Source organism: Amblyomma mixtum, chromosome 10 (genome assembly GCF_055824585.1).
Source record: "Amblyomma mixtum isolate Tamu chromosome 10, ASM5582458v1, whole genome shotgun sequence".
NCBI lineage: Eukaryota > Metazoa > Arthropoda > Arachnida > Ixodida > Ixodidae > Amblyomma > Amblyomma mixtum.
The window spans coordinates 164,044,652-164,060,061 of record NC_143021.1 but is presented as its reverse complement, the minus strand read 5'-3'; the positions used below and the strand labels follow the sequence as shown (position 1 = coordinate 164,060,061).

At 49.6% G+C, this 15,410-nt stretch overlaps 2 protein-coding genes and 1 long non-coding RNA gene across 3 annotated transcripts in view; 2 read left to right on the top strand and 1 right to left on the bottom strand.

The window, feature by feature from the left end:
• Nucleotides 1-15,410, bottom strand: part of LOC149327589 (uncharacterized) — a 139,549-nt gene that overhangs the window by 118,846 nt on the left and 5,293 nt on the right. The window lies entirely within an intron of this gene.
• LOC149327591 (uncharacterized) lies at nt 200-2,309 on the top strand. Its single transcript, XM_089563464.1, has 2 exons — nt 200-596; nt 2,203-2,309. Exons 1-2 carry the CDS (start codon nt 200-202, stop codon nt 2,307-2,309), a joined length of 504 nt encoding a protein of 167 aa, XP_089419590.1.
• LOC149327590 (uncharacterized) lies at nt 2,328-14,825 on the top strand. Its single transcript, XM_089563463.1, has 5 exons — nt 2,328-2,438; nt 6,438-6,654; nt 8,539-8,884; nt 11,870-12,464; nt 14,649-14,825. The coding sequence occupies exons 1-5, from the start codon at nt 2,328-2,330 to the stop codon at nt 14,823-14,825; spliced, it is 1,446 nt and encodes a 481-aa protein (XP_089419589.1).

Below are 15,410 nucleotides of genomic sequence, written 5' to 3'. Positions count from 1 at the left end.
CTGGGTTCAGAGCACTCCAACTGGCTCCAGGTTTCTTCGAGCTGGCATTCTTCCTCTATGCCGTCCAACGCGTAGAGGAAGAATGCCAGCTCCTCTACGCGTTGGACGGCATAGAGGAAGAATGCTAGCTCCTCTACGCGTTGGACGGCATAGAGGAAGAATGCCAGCTCCTCTACGCGTTGGACGGCATAGAGGAAGAATGCCAGCTCGAAGAAACCTGGAGCCAGTTGGAGCTGAGCCACACAGCATGTGCATTAACTTCGTTGGTGGTGACGACAGCACCAGAACAGTGGCGAAGTTGATAGACGTGGACACCGCAGCGGACGTTACTGCTGAGCGGCCAAACGAAGAGGCTGCCGGGGCTCATCCCGCAAGCGCTGGCGTTGCCCCGCTCCCGCCTGCAACTGAGGCTGCAGCTGTTCTGGCCCTTTTACACCACTACTGCGGCGCAACAAAAGGCACCGGACTATCGCTTGTGGATCGTTTAGACTATGCGGAGGACGCCGTGGTTAAGCACGCAGTTGCCAATATGAAGCAGGCTAACGCAGCTACAGCACTTTCAGCCAAAGAAATAAACACTTTGTTTGAAGCTTCAGGTGAATATCTACTGCGCCACGATTGGTTCATTGATTGATTTGCACTAGTTTTTGAAGAGTTTTCAATGTGATTTTATACATCGAATTATTTTGCGATCACCACGCTGTTCGATATATCGAGGTTCGACTGTATCTCCCAAATGTATTTTGCGCACTGCATATGCGATGAACACTTTCACAAGTGCCTCTGTTACTTCGCTTTTATTGGACAGCCACTGCTACTAACCATTCACTCGTTGCTCCCAAGTTTCTCGCACACTCTGAAATTAAACGAAATGTTTCAGTGAGTAGTGATGCCATTTTACTGATGATAAACTGAGAACTGCAAACTAGCATAAGAACAACGTCAGAAGCAATACACTAACTGCCAGCAAAATAAAGTGCAGTAATGACTGGGCCAATGCACCTGAGTGTCACGTAAAGTCCCTTTAGTGTTGCATAGTGCACAGAGGCCCCAAAACAGGCCGAAAAATACATAGACACACAATCCATGTAATGACTCAAGGTTGCGTGGCGATACTGCACAGTTCACGAGAACAGTCATTCACTCTGTACACTCACAAAAAAAAAAAGCCATACAGAAAGAAAGATGCCATAGAGGAGGGCTCTGGAATAAATTCGACCGCCTGGGGATCTTTAACGCTAGCTACACCTTGTACGATCTTGTAGGCTAGCTACACGGCAGCTTTCAAACTCAAGGTTGTGGAGCATGCCTTAGAGCATGGGAACAGCGCGGTTGGACAGCATTTCAGTGTAGACCCCGTGCGTGTGCGCTACTGGAGGAATCAACAGGACGAACTCAGAACGACGAAGAATGACCGCCGCGCCTTTCAAGGGCCAAAGCAGGGCAAGTTTCCTCGTGTGGAAGAAGTTTCGAGGTATGTCAAGAGGCTCAGCAATGAAGGATGTCCTGTGTCCCATGAGCTAATACAGAACCATGCGCGGGCCACTGCAAGACGTCATGGCAGTCCCGCAAGTGAATTTAAAGCAAGTTTTGGTTGGACGACGCATTTCATGCGATGGAATGGGCTGTGTGTCAGAAGGCGTACAACGTTATGCCAACGGCTGCCGGTGGATTGCGAAGACAAATTGCGTGAGTTCCACAGCTTTGTAATTCGTATTCGTGAAGAGAAAGTGTTTCTGCTCTCGCAAATCGGGAATGCAGACCAGACGCCTATAAGCTTCGACAAGCCAAGAAACAGCACTGTCGATACAAAAGGTGCTAAAGGTGTGCAGGTGAAGAAAGCGGGCGCTGAGAAGCAGCAGTGTACCGTGATGTTGGCTGTAACAGCAGACGGCAGGAAGCTGCCTCCATTCATTATCTTCAAAAGAGAGACTCTGCCAAAGGGAGCTCTTCCTGCCGGTTCGCGCACGTGAGAAGGGGTGGATGTCGGCTGATCTGATGTCCGACTGGCCAAAAACAGTCTGGGGACGGCGGCCCGGAGCTCTTCTTCTGCCATCGCTGCTTGTTCTTGACAGCTTCCGCGGCCATCTGGAAAAAAATGTCCGCGCCGAATGACCGATTTGCGCACGAACCTCGCTGTCATCCCAGGTGGCCTTGCATCACTGCTGCAGCCCCTTGATGTCTCGGTTAATAAACCCTTAGAGGACAACGTGCAGCGGCTCTATGATGAGTGGATGGCCGCGGGGAACCACGACCCGACTCCCACAGGCAAGATTAGGAGGCCCGCCATCGACATGCTGTGCCAATAGGTCCTAGAAGCAGGGAGCATGATATCCAGTGAGGTGATCATCCACAGCTTCAAAAAGACTGGCATCTCCAACAGCCTTGACGGCACTGAAGACAACATGCTGTGGTCCAACGCCGATGCAGACGAAGTGGCAAGCATTATAAAGTGACTCGGATAGCGAAACCAAATGAGACCATAAGTACCCAGAGGCATGTGAATAAAAATTTATTTTTATTCACATTCATCGCGTACGCGTTTGCGCTATAAAGGCAAGGTTGTAGCCGCGATTTTCATCACTGTGATATGAAATTTCGACTTTATCAAAAATTTATTTCCCGTGTAATGAACCCACCCCCCCAAATTTATGTCAATTTATATGGAAACAAGGTGGGTTCATTGCATGAGTAAATATGGTATTCAGCAACATTCCACTGCCTTCAGTCCTCTGCAGCACAATTGTGCTCTCAAATGACCCTGCAACGCTATAATAATAATACTCTTTATTTGTGTCGTAGGGTACACGGTCGACACTGGAGGCCGGCAGTAAAAGCTGTCACAAACGACAGCTTGACAGAGCCGCAGGCCCCCATGCACTTGGCAGCAGTACAGTGTCAATGCTTATATGCTTTGGGTGGCCCTGCTCCTCAGGGCTAGACAACGTGTGCGTCGCTAAGAATGTTATGTTTACGCCATGTACAGAGGTTGCATGTGCTAAGACGAGTGCACACAGTTGCTGCGTGTTCTGCCGCAGCATAAAAGTCAAAGGTTGTGGTAAGACACCTGACGACACTACGGTGGCACTGACAAAGGCCTGATACATTGACCAGGCTTTCTAAACCAGCCAATCCACTACGAGCGGTGCGTTTAGTTCGGAGGCAAAAACTTTGCAAAAAATTGCCTGTGGAGGTCGACTGACGGAAAACTGTTTGCGATGCAAGTACATCAAGAAGCCAGCACTACACAGAATACTTCGGCTTAAAAAGAAGCCTAGGCTCCCATATAAACAAAGAAGTGCCAGGAAGTCCCTTCAATTACTGCAGGAAAGAAGAAAGCTGGCAAACGTCGAGAAAAGTGTTGCAGAGCTTCACGTGATCAATGAATCTATTTCCAGTTGCGGCCATTGCGAAATCGCAGAAGCTCGTAAACCAGCTCAAAAAATTCAGGGGGCACTTTGACTGTCTAAAGTGCGTAGAGGCGAAAGCGTTTTCCGCACCACTTTCGCTGCTTCTGTGGCACTGGTGGCGTCACATATAATTGAGTACTAATTACTAAGTGATGACAAATCACTAATTAATGGTTAATTATTTATTAATGTCTGAATACTAATTAAGTGCTAATTAATGACACTTAAGCTTCGCCTTTAGGAGTGGAACGCGACAGCAGGTTGTAGCGCTGCCAGGGAGTCCACGGAACGCCACCACCCGTTCGGCGCGATGCCTTGCCCTTTGAAAGCAACGCTTTTTGAGGAAAGGAAATGGCGCAATAATTCTCTCTCATCTCGGTGGACACCTGAATCGCACCGTAGAGGTAGTGAGGAAGTGGGAGTGAAAGAAGACAAAGAGGGCCCGTAATGAAGAAAATGAAAATTGTATTTGAGGAAAGGAAATTACGCAGTAACCGTCTCGCGTATCTCGATGGACAGCCGTCAAAATTCAGGGGAGCACTTTTTTGACCCAAAGTGTGGTCACTGATGTGTGGTTAAGATGTTAAGCTTCGCCTCCGAGTGTGGAACGCGACAGCGTCTTGCAACGCTGCCAGGGAGCCCATAGAACGCCGTCGCCCATTCGGTTCTACGCCTCGCTCGTCGGTAAACTGGTTTTTGAGGAAAGGAAATGTATCTGTCTCTCATACCTCGGTGGACACCTGAATCTCGCCAGCAGAAAGGGAGGAGGATGGGAGACAGCGAAGACACCGTATTCACTAGCCGCGCCTTTGTTCATTCCAAACCATCGCGCTGTCATGGCGGAGTGAATAGCACGCTCGTCTCACACGCCGAAGACCGGGGTTCGATTCCCGAGCTCGACCAATTTCCTACTCGGTTTTATTTATTTATATGCCTCACTAGAAAACTTAATTAGGCTAATTGGGTAATTAAGCTATTAACTAAGCTCAGTCCCACTTGGAGCATCACCTTCAATTGGTTGCATGGTTAGTAGCCAAAGTACAATTGGCCCCGTTTGAAATTCGCGCACTGTGACGTCACGACCGTTTCGACCAACTGAAAAGCGTGACATTTCTGTCGACAACTGCTGCTTACAACGATGAGACATTAAAGGCTTTCGCCTTAATATTTGCACAGCATTCATAAGCACGCCGTAGAGGACGCGGCAACACGAAGCGAAGGCCACAGCAGAAAACCAGAAAACAACTCCCTGGCCACGGCCATATTGTTGATTCCGATGTTGATGCGCTTAAGGCCCAAGGCCTTTTGTATAACAGATTTAAAGAAATCACAACTGCATATGAATCGATCATTGCTTCTTTATGCTCATTACATTTAAAAATGTGCTCCGACACATATTCCAGTGAAGCGGCTACGCTCCACGCAATTACTAATGCCGCTTTCATTTGCACATCATCATCATCAGTTTCCAATGCAATCTGGGATTGGTCGGATGTCATTTCTTTGTTGTCGCCGTGGTTGTTGCCGTGGGAACGTCGAGTGCTGGCTCTGTTGCACCTGAGCGCGATTAGTCAGTTCGGTCGCGTTTATTTTGACGATTTTTTTAATTGGGTGCGAGCACGACGAAACCATGGATGAGCCACCTCCGAAGCTGTGCCGGAGCATGATGTGGGATTTTTTCGAGCGAGGACCAAAGTACGCGAAGTGTTGCACGTGCAAGATGAGCCTCAAGACGCCGACCGGCACTACCACGGCTCTGATAAATCACTTAAAGTGTCATCCGGAACCATTCAAGTGGTTTGAAAAGATGAGCGGTGCCCAGAGTGACAAAAAGGCAAGTGATGTGAAGAAGCGTGAAGCAAGTGTCCCGGTACCTGGACCTTTCAGGGCATTGCTCAGAAGCGACAGCACTCGAGCCAGGTTGCTGACAAAGAAAACGGCACTGTTCCTTGTTACCAGCCTTCATCCGTACTCGGTTGTAGGAGAGCCAGGGTTTGTGGCAATGATGCAAACTGCTGCTCTCGAGTACCAGCTACCGTTCACGACCACGTTTTCGCGGAGTGTTGTGCCGGAACTATACTCTAAGGAAGTGGAGTGAATAAAAGGCGAACCGCGGCACCATTTCCAGAATGGAGTTCAGTGTTATTCGTTGACAACGAACAGCTGGACGTCAAGGGCAGGAGACAGCTATATCTCGCTGACGTGCCACATGCTGGATGCCAGCTTCGAACCTCACAATTTCAACCTTTCCTGTAAGGATATGTCTCAAAGCCACATGGCCGAAAACTTGAAAAATGGTCTGCTAGAGCTTGCTGCTGAATGGCATCTGCCGCAGGATATTCCGGTTTATACTGTCACTGACAATGGGCGGAATTTTGTTTCCGTGTGGTGGCGTGGAAACCGTGGCATGGACTTCATTGCTTTGCACATGCACTGCAGTTGTGCATCAATGATGCCAAGAAGCAAACGCCCCACTTCGAGGGGCTTTGCACCGAAGCATACGAGCAATTGTCGGACATTACAAGAGAAGTGCTGTAGCAAGAACACATCTCAAGGACGTGCAAGACAGCATGCGGAACAGAACTTCTGGAGGTCATTCAAGACGTTCCCACACGTTGGAACAGTGAATATGAAATGATGGCATGGCTCCTGAAGCTGCGCCCAGCCATTTCCTTGGACTTGTCGGAGCAAGACATGATTAATAATTGGTCGTCAATCTAGTGGCACCTATACTCCGTTTCATACATCAGGTGCAACGCTGTCAAAGCTACAGCTCTTGTTTACGCTCCCTGCATCCGCAATAAAAAATAGTGCATGCTCGTGATGAGCGGAAATAATAATTGCTTTGTCTGCAAGCTTAATATATATTACGTTTGACATCAATTTGGTAAAGAACAGCTTTTTTTAGAGGGAAAAGATCGGAATCAGTAAATTTATATGTTTCGTTTGTCGTTTTTGTTCGTGTCGCGTTTTCGCGGACCCGCAACCTGCCAGCTGTGCTCTCCTAGCTGCGCATCTCGTTTTCAGAAAATGGCGTCCAACGCATTGACCTCGACCACCTCTCCGGAGCGGCTTTTTTCGAAGATTCGCACTTCGAAGATGTTCAGACACACGAAGCAAGTCATTTCAAACGTGTATGCTCGGAATAGAGCCCGTTTCCCGCAGAAATCCGTCCGGGATATTCTGAATGTTGTTAGCGAGGATACGGGAGTGTCTTCGCGTACCGTCGCAAAATACAAGGCCTGTGCGGACCATTGATGTTGTTGAGGATTTAGCGGGGTCGCAGCGGAGCACCAGAGAGAGACGACCAGCGTGGCAGGCTTCTAGTTCCGGACTGCCCGTGCCGGGCGTGCGCGCCCAGCACGCGCTGTTCATCTTTATTTTCCTCTAGCGCGGGAACGCCGATCTCAGCGCCGGCGCTTTATAGCGTCGCCGGGCGCTACAGGGCCCCCCGCCTAGACGGAACGTCGAAATGTGGACTCGGTGGAAGAGAGGAGGGAATGAGTGTCCAGTAAGTTCATGTCAGGGTCCGGGAAGAGCCGCCGGGTGGAGGACGCGGGCTCAGGTGGACGAGCCTGGCTGCTGCGCAACGGGCGAATGATGCAGGGTAGCGAGCTGACAATGGACATGGAGGCAGGGGAGGCCATGGTCAGGCCGTCACCGGCTGTAGTGCTGCCCGCTGACACAAGTGTCAGCGATGTTGGAGTGTTGCGGCTGATGTCCATGGGGATCTGAAGCACCGTGTACGCAATCACAAGCACAGGAGCGGCCGAAACGGCTCCATGGACTGACAGCAGATGTGGTGGGACCGTCGACACAACGGTGACAGCTGTGACGATGCCGGAGCAAGTTGCTGGGCTCAATCCAAGGTGCTTGGATGAAACGGGAGTGACAGTCCGGAGCACCTCGCCAGTGTCGATGCGCGTGTGGGCATGATCAGCTGTGGGTGTCTGCAAGAAGGTTGTGGCAGTGACAGGCCGTGTAGTTGAGACTGCTACATCAGACGGCTGGCGGACAGCAAGAGACACAGCTGGTGGATGGACAGTTGCCGCACTACTCGGTGTGGGTAACTTGATCATTCGGTGCTGAAGGTTGCTCAAGTCAGGCACCAAAACAGGCGCTTGCTGCGACAGTGTCGAGTTGCCAGGGTCAGACACCGAGAAGTGGGTGACAGTACCGAGGGTTTGGAGCGTGGCCCTTTGGGCAGGCGGTGTGGCTGCCTGGGTAGTGGAATTGGTATCTGACAGATGCTGTGGTGGCGGCTTCAACCTCACAGCAGAGGCCTGCAGAGCTGTTGACGGTAGTGACGAGGTAGGTGGAGATGCCGGAAGCCTCGGCACGGCTGCTGCCGCAGAGTCGTCTTTGGCTGCAGGAGGCTCTGGCGACAAGGCCACTGAAGCGCAAGGAGGCAGAGCCAGAGACGCGGGTCGGATAGTAGTGGGAGCAGGACGCGAGGCGGAGCTCGTGCGGATCCCACCTGGGGTGGCGCCGAGAGAGACCGCCGGGCTGGAGACGCTGGACGGGAGTGGCGGCGATGCGGCGAGGGGCTGCTGAGGCGGGCCGGGTTCTGATGAAGGCTGCGTGGGCGCGAGCGAGGCCGGTCCAGGGACAGAGGCTGGCGGCGGCGAAAACGGGTCCGCTGCGTCGTAGAGCGGCGGCGGAACGTAGTAGGCGCCGAAGTACGCCAAGACGGCCGCACGCAGCTCATCGTATGGCCGGCCGCCGAAAGCAGAGTAGGTGAGCCAACGCAGGAGGTCGGCCGGGAGGATGTCACAAAGGACTTCGTGTTTGAACGGCTGGATGGTGATGCCGTTCAGGTACATCGCAGCCTCCAGTTGGGCGAACCACCCGCCGACGCCTGCAGGCCGGAACGCCGGAAGCGGCGGGTCGAAACTTGGGTGCTGCCAGTACGCCATGCTGGAACGCCGCTGAGATAGAAGGCACGGTTCGCCAGGTCACCACTGTTGAGGATTTAGCGGGGTCGCAGCGGAGCACCAGAGAGAGACGACCAGCGTGGCAGGCTTCTAGTTCCGGACTGCCCGTGCCGGGCGTGCGCGCCCAGCACGCGCTGTTCATCTTTATTTTCCTCTAGCGCGGGAACGCCGATCTCAGCGCCGACGCTTTATAGCGTCGCCGGGCGCTACAATGTCTCCGAAGAAAAGGCCTCGTCATGTGAGAATCGCAAGTTCACGAACGGTGAAGCATGACAGCTTCACGGTGCATGCCGTCCGACTGAAGGTACATGAGATGTACAGGAAGCGACAGGTACCCACGCTGGAGAGTGTTCGGAAGGCTGTCAACGAAGAGGAGGACCTGCCGAACTTCAAGAAAACCACCTTGTGGAGGTTGTTGAAGGACATTGGCTTCGTATTTCAGAAAAGAAAAAATAATCTTGCTTTGATCGAACGCAGTGACATCATTGCCTGGCGCCGGCGGTTCCTGCGGGCGATTAAGGAATTCCGAAGACAGGGCAGGTAAGAATAATGCTTTGCATCTTTTCTCACACAGCACGTTTAGATTGTCCCATAACGCGTGATGTTAACGTTTACAATTTAATACAGCAAACTCTCAGTTGTACGAACGCTGGTTTATCGAATATTTCAGAATAACGAACTTTTTAAAAATCCCCGGCAGTTTTCTTATAGATTCTATGCACAAATGTTTCACTTAAACGAATTTCGGAATAGTGAATATTTCAGTTTAACGAACTCGCTCAGAGGACCCAGGCTTATTTTTCCGATCAGTTCAACGAAGTTTTGAGCCCTCCACTGCAGGCGCAACCGATTCCCGCCCTCATCGAACCGCCGCTCCTGCGGCAGGGTAACGTCGCTCGCGCTACAGCGCCCATGGGGCAAAGTGGCGGTGCGGAAGAAAAACGGCAACGAGGCATGACCTCCGAGATCAATATTGAAACGTGCAAGTGATCTCGGAGGCCATGAACAAAATAACATCGCTGGCGTTTACAGCACCGCCGGAGCAACGCGGCAATGTGTCGCACCACAAACCACGTGGTGTGCCTGTTCTTTTCCGATCGGCTAGTCGTGAACGTCGCTTTTTTCTTTCCGGTCTCGTCGCTTCCGCGTGTCCACACAAACGACCCACGTGGTGTGTTTTTTTAATCGGCTCCGTTCAGCCTTCAGTTTTAAGTAAAAACGGCAATTCGCGTGCCCACTTTCGAGATGAGTGCGACAAAACGGAAGCGGTTGTCTCTCTTGGACAAGCTGGAAATCCTTCAGCGCCTGGACAAGGGTCAAAGGCAAGTGGACGTTGCAAAGTAGTATGGAATCGCACCGTCGACGTTGTCAACTAGAGTTAAACAAAAATCGAAGCTTGAAGGAGAAACTTCGATGAATCCCGCCAGGAAACGACTCTGCACGGGGTATTTCAAAGAAGTGGACGATGCCGTTGCGGTATGGCTTCGCGACCTACGCTCCCAAAACATCGCAGTGTCCGGCCCAATGATACAGGCCAAAGCGAAGGAATTTGCTCTACTTCTGGACGTTCGTGGCTTCGAAGCAAGCAGTGGATGGCTCGCGCGATTTCGGGATAGGCATGGGATTGTGTGGAAAACGATCTGCGGCAAAAGCAAGGATGCCGACCAAGAGGCAGCGAGAACCTTGAGGCGAGAAAAACTATGCGATGTCATTATCAGATATTCACCTGACGACGTGTACAACGCGGATGAGACTGGTATGTTTTATCAGACTCTTCCAAACAAAACAATGGCATTCAAGGACGACAGTTGTAAAGGTGGGAAGTAATCAAAAGTACGAGTTACTGTGCTCTTGTGCTGCAACGCCAGTGGCACCCACAAGCTCAAGCCGCTAGTAATAGGGAAATACACGAAACCACGATGTTTTAAAGGTCTCCCTTCACTGTCATGTACCTATAAAAGCAACCAAAAGGCATGGATGACCAGGAATATAGTATTCAGCGAATGGCTCCTGAGCCTGAACGAAGAAATGAGGAAGGCAAAGAGAAACATTCTTCTCATAGTGGACAATTGCTCAGCTCGTCTTGTTGATGTTCATTTGAGCAATGTGCGTGTCGAATACCTTCCGCCCAACTGCTCGGCTGTGCTTCAACCGCACGACCTGGGCCTCATTATAAATTTGAAGGTGCAGTACCGATGGCGGCTGGTTCAGCGGATTTTGAGCAATCTGAGGATGGCAGCAATGCCTCCATCAACATCAGGCAGGCGGCCGAGATGGTGACAGGCTCCTGGTGGTCAGTAACTCCGGCTACCATTAGAAACTGCTGGCAGAAATCTGGCCTTTCCCCCCTGAGCAATGAATGCGAGCCTGAGGAACAGCGCGACGAGATGATAGACTCCGCGATGTGGACAGAGATCTGTCATCAGCTGGAGGTCGATAGCAATAGTACTTCGTTTGAAGACTATGCACTGTGCGGCAGTGCACTGATTACCTGTGCTGGACAGACTGATCTGGAGATTGTTGCCAGTGTTCGTCCAGAGGAAGACGAGTGCGATGAAGAGGAGGCAACTGCAGAGCCAGTTTCAAGCCCTATTAACTCTAGCTGAGGTTGTAGGGTTTATCGGAAAGTTCAGGGGCTTTGTGTCTCAACGGCAAGCTGTGCCAGAAGAAGTTTACAAAAACATTGACTCTTTCGACAGTTTTGTAACTTCATGCGTTTTAAATGTACAAGTGCAGAAGAAAATTACTGATTTTTTTAAGTGAGAAAGGCAGCGTTTTAACTGCTATGCACCTTGTATAAGTTGATATGTATAAATTTCACACTTTTGACACTATGGATGCCATGTCTTATGCTCCTTGAATTGCAATTCAAACTTTTGACTCTGTATGCCATGTCTTATGTTAGTCTAGTGAATATCCAGTTTAGTGAACTTTCAGTTAAGTGAACTATTTCCTTCGGTCCCTTGAAGTTCACTCAAGTGAGAGTTCACTGTAACAAAAATACGGATTTCTTGCAGAACTGCCGATGAATGTTGCGTCATCAGAAAAAAAATGAAAAATTTGCTCAACCCCAATTGTTCTGACGTGAATTTTGCTCAGAGGTGGTATTTGGTGGCCGGCAATGTTTTATGCTATATTTGGGTGAAGAACTACCTGAGTTGGTCAGAAGTAATCAGTTTAATTCCAATTGTCTGCTACGACAAGCCAAAAACAGGTCTCCACTGGTCGAGGCACCAGTATGCGTATCATCCCGCCGTCATGGCAGAAATGCCATGCAGGAATGAATCGTAGTACTCGTTCTTCCGATGGACGCAACTTGGGGCTCCTGGTGCTCGCGTGCATATCATTTCGCAGGTAAAGAATGAAGATAAATCATGAAGTAACATTTCCTACTCAGTTTTTGGCCTATATTCTGCTCTGCGTTGTCAGTGATATGGCAAGACTCGTATTGCTGCTAGGGCATAGCCGTGGGTACGTTTAATGATGTTGATTACCTCATCCATTATTTTGTTTTGCTTTGTACAGATCCATCATATACCTGGACGAAACCTGGGTGAACAGTGGGCACACGAAGGAAACTGTCTGGCAGGACAGAAGCGTGAAGTCCTCGCATGATGCGTTCCTGAAAGGCCTGACAACAGGACTGCCTGCGCCCTCAGGAAAGGGGGCCCGTTTGATCCTTGTGCATGCTGGGAGCTCTGCAACAGGCTTTGTGCAAGGAGCTGCTGACTTCTTCCGAGCCAAGAAGGGCAACAAGGCTGATTGCCACTCCGAAATGGATGGAAAATACTTCGAGAGGTGGTTCACAGAGAAGCTTCTGCCTAATATTCCAGGCAACAGCGTTATTGTAATGGAAAATGCGCCATACCACAGTGTGGCGCTTGAAAAGGCCCCTACGTCATCAACCCGAAAAGCAGATATTCAGCTTTGGCTGACAAAGAAGGGGGTCCCCTGGACTGCCGACATGGTGCGGGCAGAGCTACTTGAGCTCACACAAAAAGTCAACACTCCAAGCATTATCTACAGGATTGACACCTTGGCGGCTGCCCATGGCCACGATGTTCTCCGTATACCGCCCTACCACTGCGAGTTCAACGCAATTGAACTTGTTTGGAGCCAAGTAAAGGGCTTTATAGCAAGCACGAACAAAGGTTTCACTTTGGTAGAAGTTGAAAAGCTCCTACCGGTGGTGTTGGCGGGTGTAACCCAACAAAACTGGGAAAACTGTTGTGCCCATGTCCAGCAAATTGAGGCTGAGGCTTGGGAAAGGGACATGATTGTGGACACCGAAATAGATCCTCTTGTTTTGAGGAATTAAGCCGGCTTAATTCCTCACTGCAACTGTGGATCAGTAGTCTGAGACACTGCAAACAGAAGCCAACCTGCAATGGGCACTCCTGAAAACCACCCCTGGGAAGCAGGACGTCTCAGCTGGTGTCGTGAGCAGAATAATTGCAAACGCAAGCTCAAAATTGCCAAGGTCACACAGCAAGCAGAGGACTGCGCATCGACCCTTTCCAAAGACAGCTGGCTCTCCGAGTGTGGTTCCTTGCGTGGAAACCTCTTAGGGCACCCGTCACAAACTACTGTCAGTGCACTGAACCCCTTATTGGTACTGTCAATTAATAGTCTCGTGCACTACAAACACCACACGTGGGGGGCAGTTCTATCTTGCCCGAGACTCGTCGAGCAGCCTTCGCCAACGAAGTCCGGGACTGAGGACCTACTACCTATCTTTTTCCCTGAACCCTTTTTGCTAATAAATGTTTTTAACAACTACTGCAAAGGTAGTTCATTGCTACATTGTAGTATTGATGTTTCTCTTTCCCCAGTATGCAAGACGCCAAAATTTTGAATCAAGGCTTCGAAATTTACCTCTTTTCTTAGGCGGGAAAAAGCCATTTGAGTGTGGCATAAAGAAATTTCTTTCATCAGCCAGAAATTTCAGCACCTTGCTCTGCACATAACAGTGCACCTAAAGAGCTTTTGTTTATGACAAGAAGCAGAATATTGCTTTTTTTTTTTTGCCAGAAAGAAAATTCGCACAAAAATCGACTCATAAAAGTTACGACATCAGTATACCCTGACAAAAAGGAATCAAAAACAAACTGCTCACATGATATGCATGTCGCTGTTCCACAACGGATATTGTTATTTTTTTTTTGTCAGAAAACTCGCACAAAAATCGACTCATACAAATTATGAGATCAGTATACCCTGAATAAGGAACAAAAAACAAACTGTTCACATGATACGCATTGCGCTATTATTCTGCAACGGATATTGCTTTTTTTTGCCAGAAAGAAAACTCGCACAAAAATTGTCTCATGAAAATTATGACATCAGTATACCCTGAGAATAAGGAATCTAAAACACAAACTGATGTGCATCGCGCTATTCCGCAAAGGAGTGGCCGTCAGTCCCAGACTGTCTTAAAAACTCGATCCCCTGCTCTGCTGGATGCACGGAATAGTTCATGACATGCCCGATACCTCGACAGAGACAGAAGAACGAGCAGTGCCGTCGGTTACAGCAAAAACGAAAATTACAGATGGCCTGAATCCTGAACGAAAAACCATTTTTCATCGTCGTTTCAGCTTGGTATTGAAGATATTGTGAGCAAAAAATGATATCAATTGGCGTCAACTACAAATTCCTAATTAAAAAAAATGTCGCGAGGTGGATTGCAACCTACGTACGTGAAATGCTGCAAAAAAAAAAAACAAGTATCGAGGTGGATTCGAACCGACGCCGCCGAAGTTCCTAGTCATCCCAAAGTGACGCCTTAGACCACTCGGCCACGAAATGAGTGTGGAGGGATACAATTTCATTATTTTTTCTTGCGGACCACTCACGTAGCTTTGACAGCGTTGCACCTGATGTATGAAACGGAGTATAATGGCTGCAGAAACATCAGTGCTGAAATGTGTACAGGAAGCCACTAGGGAGAGCTGCTCAGAGAAGCACCCGACCGTCTCACAAGTTGTGCCACTACACGCAACTCCTGTTGACACAGAAGCAGCACGCTGGTGGCGAAGATGCCATATTGGCGGGAAACCTGCTCCAGAACATGAAGTCCCACTTTGTGGATATAAAAATGCAAATCCCACATATCCTTTGAGCGCGGATTCAAGTCAGTGTGGTATAGCCTTCCTAGTGAGGCACAGTGGCTGAAGAATCAGGTGTGTTCGGCAGTGGAGGAAAGTCTAGCATTGGAAGGAGACATCGATTCCATCATTACTGCGTCTTCACCAATTACCGACAGTGATGTGTGAAGCCTTTTTGGAGCTTTGGCCTCAACCAGCCCTGTGAACGCTGCCTCAAGACGGCCATTGCAGGACGACTACCTGCACTCCCCTCTGAGGCCTCGAGCAGAAAACCCCTGCCTCTGGTGAAGGACCAGTGGCAAGGAAACCTTTCCACAGTTGGCCAAGGTCGCTCAACCATACACTGGGATACCAGCAACACAGGTGCCCAGTGAAAGGCTGTTTGCAGCAACATGCTGCGAGTATCTCAGCCAAAGAGCATGCAGAAGTGCCAATGAATACTCTAGACTATTCTAGGTCCTTGTACTAGTTGTGCTTTTTTTTCGTTCAGTTACCTCGTGAATTCTAGAAGCTATGAGTTCCAGTGTAAATATTTTTTTCACAGCTGTGTTCGCGTTCGCAAACTATTCGCTTCCCTTCAAAAATATTACTCGAAAATACTCGAACAGAATGACTACCGTATTTACTCGCATAATGATCGCACTTTTTTTTTTCCAAAAAATTTACGCAAATTTAGGGGTGCGATCATTATAGCGGGGGAAATGTTTTACAAAACATTTTTGAGCACCGAAAACACAAACAAGTTGCAGGCAGACAACTCTTGACACATGGGCTTGCTACCTGCGGTTACGCCGCTAAACGCGGTTATCGCGAACCGAGCTAGTGTCTCCAGATGAGCTGAACATGCTACTGGAGCTCATTGAGCTACAGGCTAGTGGCTGGCTACAACAGCAACGTCTCGTGGCGCTCAAGCTACGCATTTTACCGCCCTTACGCCGAAAAATGTCCGGTCCCTGCAG